This window comes from Bos indicus x Bos taurus, chromosome 6 (genome assembly GCF_003369695.1).
Source record: "Bos indicus x Bos taurus breed Angus x Brahman F1 hybrid chromosome 6, Bos_hybrid_MaternalHap_v2.0, whole genome shotgun sequence".
NCBI classification, from domain to species: domain Eukaryota; kingdom Metazoa; phylum Chordata; class Mammalia; order Artiodactyla; family Bovidae; genus Bos; species Bos indicus x Bos taurus.
The window spans coordinates 108,332,471-108,339,696 of NC_040081.1; the positions used below are offsets into that span (position 1 = coordinate 108,332,471).

Consider the following 7,226-nt stretch of genomic DNA (forward strand, 5'->3'; position numbering starts at 1 on the left):
ACACCAGCGGCGGGGCAGCTCAGAGTGAAACTGCAACAATTCGGGTCAAACTGAATTCGTTTGAGTCAGGTTTCCCAGGCGACTCGAGCCAGCCCAGTAGAACCGGCCCAGGCCAGGAGCCCCAAGGGGCTCAAGGAAGGGAAGGGGGCGACCCCGCCTGCCTAAGAGATCCCCAGTCCTCTGGACTCCAAATTCGCCAGGATGGAGAACAAAGTACAATCTCAGGACGTGGCCACAAACTACTGAGGTTTTCAGAAGGAGGGGGAAAAAAAACCTCCCCTCCTCTCCCAAGATCTCTGGAGAGCAGAGAGGAGATTCTAGCATTATCGGAAATGTTCTAATTTTATGTAAGGAAAAGGCATTCGGGATTAATGACGCGATTAAAATGGAATTTTAAAAGGTATCAAAAAGAAACCAAATGACCGACGGAACCCTTTGGAAGGGAGCCGGACTTGGGGGCCAGGGCGTGCATATGCTGAGGCCGTTTGCTTTTTCCTTGGCGTCTCCCCATTTCCAGAAGCAGGAATTGTTTTTGTAAAACCTTCCTTGGGAATCGCTGGCACCGCCGGGAGAGGGGTGGCAGAAGCCGAGGCTTGTGGGTGCCTAGGTCAGAGGGTCAGAGGCTGGGAAAGACCGCGGGCAGGGGAGGACAGCGCGCTGGCCTACCCGCTCCGGGTGAAATTGAAAGCTAGCCTGGCCTGGGTTTCAGTGTTTTCCCAGCTGGGCCGCGGACTGAAGGCCTCGGCGCCTGCAGTGTGGCATTAACTCTTCCTGACTCGCCCCGAACCCGACGTGAGGGGCGCGTAGTGGTGAGCGGTTGGCACCGGTGAGTCCTTGGCATCTGGAGAGTTATTCTGGGGAACGCTGGCTGGGCGCAGTTCATCTCTAAAATGGGGCAATTAAATAAGCAAAGTCGCCCTGCCCATCCTCTGCTCCCACGGTGGGCTTCTTTGCACAGCAAATGAAGACGTGTCCTTGGGGGAGTGAGTGGGAACGCTTTGGGATAAGGTGCAGAGTCATTTGCACCCGGCAGGGGTCAAAGTGCAGGAGACACCTTTTTAGCTCTTCCTTCACCCCTAATCGGTTCAGAATTCCAGCGAGAGTTTTTGCTAGCCTAGTCTGGAAACGAAATAATAATAGGATCACTTGGAGCAAACTCTCAGAAAATTGAAAGCAGAGAGGATACTGGCAGGTGGACAAGTGAACAGGTGGGATTGGGGGTGGGGGCATGGAAATTGGCAGCGGGTTCAGCTCTGGAGAAGGGAATGGCAATGGCAGCCCACTCCAGTATTCTTTCCTGGAGACTTCCATGGACAGAGGAGCCTGGCGGGCTACAGTCCCTGGGGTCGCCAAGAGTTGGACAGAACTGAGCGGCTTTCATTCAACTCGGGACGCTTCCTAGACTCTGACACACTAGTGCCCATGGAGGGGGGGGGGGGCGGGGGAAGGGGAATCTTAGGCATTTGCTCCGGATTCACTGGGATTCCTCTGTGACTCCTGCTAAGTCCCAGAAATAGCGATTCCCTGAGCCGTGCGGGTTTAAACCCTTCCTGGAGGTGAGGAGCCAGGTGGCTTCTGTGGTGGGGGAGAGGACTCCTGGAGAGGACTGAATGGGAGACTGAGCCCACGATACCGGTTCCCCCAAAGCCAGACAGAGAGAGGCTCAGAGAACACATGGCGTCCAGGAGGGCATGTTAAACTAAAAGTTTATAAATTAAAAGGGGAAAAAAATACAACGAATAGAGCTTCCAAATTTCACAAATCTTTTTAAAGTTAATACTCTAGTTGAGTGCACAATGCCCTTAAGGAGGCGACAAGCGGCGAGGCTGACAGGGTCACCTGTCTTAGGGACAGGGATGGGAGAACCCGGGTCCGGAGGCAGGAGTCGCAGAGGGTGGAGAGGATATTCACATTGAATACAAAAATAACGGTCATTTGAATACAAACAACTGCAAAGTGCTACAAGTTTTAACCTCCTTAAAAAGAGAGAGAGAGAAAGAAAAAGAAAGGAAAGTTCTGTGAAGGACTCCTGGTTTGCTCTCTCTCCTGGTTCAGGGGCTTCCAGGAGCTGCCTGGGTTGGTCGCAGCCCCGGGACTCCGAGACGGAAGACACCGGGCCATGCCCTGCTCAGTGCCCAGAGGCTCCCTTCCATACATTCAGCACCCAATCAGGCGCCCCCACCCAAGCTGCGACAGCGGGGAGGGATGGGGCAGAGGGCGGGCAAACCAAGCACTTCACGGTTCAATGAACCCCTAGCCTGGGGCTCCTTGGGGACTGCCCGTGTTCCGTACCCCTTTGTAACAAATGCGATTTCCAAAAATAATAGATATGTAGATATACATAGATCGGTAGCATGGATACCATGAACTAGTGTGGCCTAGCGCACGAAGCTCCCGCAGGCCTGACATGCTGGGATTCAGGCTTCCGTGGTCTCCAGGAGCTCTCTCCGCTCTGGGAAACGCCATCCCCAGGCAGACACAACCCAAATCCAACAGTGCGGTGGTAATAAATAGTGTCCGAGGGCTTCCCAGCAGGTGGGGACGAGGGGACGCCGGGTCCCTAGGCCATAGGATGCCTCTGTTCCAACTAGAAAAAAAGGCGCCCCCCTCTGGGTAGACCCCATCCCTGCGGCCAGGGCGCACGTCCTAGCGAGAGCAGCCGAGCTGGATTTCATCCTCCACCTGCCGCCCCCTCGGCGGGGCGCCCCTGTACCGGGCACAACCCTGCAGGGCCATCGGCGCCCGTCCGGAGCTGGGGCACTGGGATCCTTCGCGGCCTCACCGCAGGCCGGCTCACTGGGTGCCCGCGGCGGCCGCGCACGTGGAGAGCGCCCAGCCAGGGAGGCAGTAATAAGGGTAATAGTAGGAGGGCTGCAGGGGCAACAGCGAGGGTGGTCGCAGCACCTCTCCGGGCAGGTACTGTCTCTGATCGTCGCGGACCAGCACCTTCACCGCCACCTTCTTGGCGGCGGGCGCCGAGGCCAGCAGGTCGGCAGCCATCTGCCGGCGCTTGGTCTTGTAGCGACGGTTCTGGAACCAGATCTTCACCTGCGTCTCAGTGAGCTTCAGCGACGCGGCCAGGTCTGCGCGCTCCGGCCCGGACAGGTAGCGCTGGTGGTTGAAGCGGCGCTCCAGCTCGAAGACCTGCGCGTGCGAGAAGGCGGCGCGCGAACGCTTCTTGCGGGGCTTGGGCGCAGCGGGCCCCTCCTCCTCCTCCGCGCCGCCCGCCGGCCTGCCGCCGCCACCGCCGCTGCACAGCGTGGGCACGCGTGCGCCTCCCGGGCCAACCCCGTCGTCCTCGGCCCTCGGGCTGCGGTCGCCTGCGGACCCGGTGGGAACAGAAACAAGACAGTGTCAGCGCCGCCGAGGAGTGAGGTCCGGCCTCAACCGCTGGCGTGGGGGTTGGGGGTTGGGTTGGGAGGCGGATATACACTTTGATCCCGCCGGAGTGGTGGGGTGGGCCTGGAAGCCACGGTCCGGGAGGCGAGTCTTAAAACTCTGCCCCATTCGCTTCCTGCTTCTCTCTAGGCTTGTGAGCCGGCAAGGAACTCAGCCGCTGTATCAACGCTGTGCGGCCAAGATCCAGCTCCCTGCCTTCTCTGAGCTCCTCCGGGCTCTTCTCAGCAAATGGGGACATCGGGTCTGAGCGTCCCCCAAAACCTTCTCCGCTCTCAGTCCTAGAACCCCGGGACACTCTCCCTGGGTTCACCCGCCACCTCGCGCGCGCACACGCATCACACGCGGGCTGCGGCAACAGGCTACTGTCAAGGACGTGGGTAGGTTTCTCCCTCGCCCTTCGAAAGGATATAAAAGGAAGGCTGGGGATTGAGGGGTGTCCCCGCTTCGAATCCTTAGACCCTAATCCGATGCCTGCTCCTGGGTCCCTTCCTTGCTCCCCCCGGCTGCACCCTAGCAGAGGTCCAGCACTCTGGCCTGCAGCAGATACTGTTCGATTGGAGCCAACGCTGAGGCCTACACCGTCCAACCGAAAGGGAACGCACGGGGGTCTTTCTGACCAAAGCGCGTCCCGGCTCGTGGCTGAGGAGGGCCCTCTCCCTTTTGGGTCTGGGATGACCTAAATCGAGCCCGGCTGCCTTCTGCTGGCTGCGGGGTTACTCCAGCTCTTGGGTCTTCAGCCCAGCGCAGCTCTCTCTAGCCTGGGGTCTAAGAAAGCTACATAAACCCTCTTCCCAAAGCTCTGGCTTGGTTGGGTTCCGGCCCACTTGAATGTTATCCCTTGCTACCTATCTTTGAGCTGCCCGGTCCAGGCTCTGGGACCTCAGGCTGGGAGCATCTCTGATCTCTGGGCCTTGGAGAAGGAAATGGCAACCCACTCCAGTATTCTTGCCTGGAGGATCCCATGGACAGAGGAGCCTGGCGGGCTACAGTCCGTGGGGTCATAAAGAGTCCAACAGGACTTCAAAGAATAAACAATAACTGCTCTGTGGGCCAGGCCCAGGGTACTGGCTCCCCAAGGTCTCTGGTTCGCTGCCTCTTCCCTTTCCTTGATTTTGGGGATTTGGAGACAGACTCAACCCAAGGCACTGGCGATGGACTCAAGGCTAGGATGCAGTGGTTCCCTCCCACCCGGTTCTAAAGCACACTGCCCGAGATCGTCGTCTGAAACTTCACCCCATCCGCCCTCTCTGGGGTTCAGTGGCTGGAGGGTTAGAGCAGCCCTCGCCAGCGCGCGGAGCTAAGGGTCTTGGCCAACGCGGGGGGCCCAGGGCGCGGGGTGCTCACAGCGCGCCCACCTCACTCTGCGCGGTTGCCCTCCTTGCCCAGCCCCTCAGCCCGGCCCCCTTTCCCAGCGAAGCCTTGGCCGAACCTGAGACGCTGGCCGACATCTCACTGTCGCTCCGGCCTGCGGCTTCCTCCTCCAGGTCCTTGGCGGCGGGCAGCTCGCAGACCGGCTGGCCGAGGCCCAGGGTCGCCCCTGCACGGCAGGCGCCGCTGGCCCCCGGCGGCTCCGCGCAGCGCCGGCCGCCCTCGTTCTCCTCGCTCAGCGCCGAGTCCGAGTCCCAGCCGCCCGGGCTCTCCGCGGTCCGCCCCGCAGCCGTTCTGGTCCCCGCAGGCGACGCCAGCAGAGAGTCCTCGGCGCCCCCCAGCGCGCCCGCGTCTGTCTCCCCAAAAAGTCGCCAGCAACAGACAGCGGGCGCCGAAGCCACTGCCACCGCTGTGCCCCCGGGTACCGAGCGCCCCTCGGTCGCGGGCAGCCCGCCGCGCTCCTCTTTCTTGTTGAGGATCGCCTGGATGGAGAAGGGCGTCAAGGTGTTGGCGCCGCGCACAGCCATCAGCGCCGCGGGCCGGAGCGGCCGGGCGGGCGGGCGGCTGGGGCGCGCGGGCAGCTCCGAGCTGGATGGAGCGCGCGGGGGCCTCTGCAGCGCGAGTGAGCCCGGCGCGCGCGCGCGAGGCCCCTGCAGCCCACTCCTGCGCTGCCTAGCAGCCTCCGCCCCCCACGGGCCCCGGATCAGCGCCGACCCTCACCCCCACTTCCGAGGCCCACCCCACCCGGAGACCCCCCCTCCCCCCCAATCCAGCGCCAGAAGTTCTCCTTTTCGCAGCTCGGCTGGATTAATCTCCCTTAGGGGTGGGCCGGGGTCTGGCCCTCGGAGGACTTGGAGTGGGGAGGGGAGGATCGGCGAGGCCCCCCTCCGCGGCTGCAGTCCCCTCTCCAGCGCCTCCGGGGCGCACGGCCCGAGTCACTTTTTCTTTGCGCCTCTGGTCTCTTCCTTCCCCGCCTGCAGGATTTCGCTCCTCGGATCGTCGTCTCCGAGCCCTGCTGGGCCGGCTCTTCCGGAGCCCACCCCCGGCGGCGAAGGCGGCGGCGGCGACGGCTTCAGGATTCCGAGAGGCGCGGGGCACCTTGTTACCCCCGTCCCGGTTTTATCTGTTTCTTCTCTCTTTCCTTCCCCAGCGTTCCACCGTCCACCCCCCCTCCCGCCCGGGTGTCATTCCTCACTGCTGAGTGACAGCATCAGGCCACGCCCCTTCGGGGGGCGGTCCCGGGCCTTCCCGACCGCCCATTGGTTGGGTCCTCCTGGGCGACGTTGACTTGAACCGACAAAACTGGGCACGTTGCTCAGAGAAAGTCAGGGTCTGACTTAACCCCTTTTCTCCCAAGTCTGGTCCTCGAAGCATCATACTCTAGCCGCAGGGACGCTCAGCCACCTAGACCACGGCTTCTTACCTATTCTGGCACTTTTATGGAACGCGCGATATTTAGTTGAGTCCGATCTGGGAGGGAAACCCAAGTTAACGCAGTTCCTTAAGTCGTGCGCTTATTTTCTGTTCTCTAGGGAGGTTTATAGATTCGAAGAATAAATTGCTGCTTCTTTTCCCCTTCCAGTTTCGCGGCTTCCTCACGGCTCATTCTTTTCTCTGAAATAATGAATGAACCAAAAGTCACTCTAGAAATAGTTTTCTTTCCTCACCGGATTGTATTTGATTCAGTTTCTGGAGAGGCATGAAAAAAGAAAAGATGGGACAGATAGAGCTAAAGTCAGACAAGAAATTGGAGGGCATCTTTGGGAGTTTCTGGAAATTCAGCGATCATTTCCCTGGGCGGTCAATACTGAATGTACTTGAAGTTTGTACAATTTTACACGAGGAATAAAATTGAAGCTTTCTGTTTGTTCTTGAAATATTCTGCTACTTGTGAGTTGAAAAACATTTTTATTTAAAAGAATATCTGGGAATTACCAAAGTAGAGATCCTGAACAGATGACTTTAATGCTGTTTTTAAAAATGAGTAGTGAATTGTTTTATGTAGTAGAAGCCAGGCTAAGAAACACAAATATTGTGGGTATGTCAAAACATTTGTTACTCTATTTTCATTATTAATTTTTAAATAAATACTTTACTCAAGGAACACACTTCATTGTTTTCTATAAATTTTTGCGGGAGGTTTAAAACCAAATACACAATTTGAACCATTAAATAAGCTTAAAGAGCTGTGATTTTAATTCAGTGATTTTAATTTAATTGAAATTGCTGGGATTGGTATTTTTGGTACTACTAAAACAAATAACATCCGCCCTTGTTAGCTTTCTTTTTTTGTGGTTCTTGTTCTGCACCGCAGGATGAAATCCACACACTGGTAGTTTGCAGGGCCAGTGGAGGGCTTCGAAGCATCTATACTTTCCAGCATTTCAGCCACGTGACGCTCTCTCGCATCCCAAACACACTCCAGTGCAGATCCTGTGGTGTTTGGGGAGGGAAGGGAG

General features: G+C 58.1%; 1 protein-coding gene across 1 annotated transcript; it reads right to left on the reverse strand.

Moving 5' to 3' along the window:
- Positions 1 to 1,689: 1,689 nt before the first annotated feature.
- Positions 1,690 to 5,328, reverse strand: NKX3-2 (NK3 homeobox 2). The gene is made up of 2 exons (XM_027545051.1): positions 4,829 to 5,328; positions 1,690 to 3,320 (listed from the first exon to the last, which is right to left on the reverse strand). The coding sequence occupies exons 1-2, from the start codon at positions 5,292 to 5,294 to the stop codon at positions 2,794 to 2,796; spliced, it is 993 nt and encodes a 330-aa protein (XP_027400852.1). The 5' UTR covers positions 5,295 to 5,328; the 3' UTR covers positions 1,690 to 2,793.
- Positions 5,329 to 7,226: the final 1,898 nt, after the last annotated feature.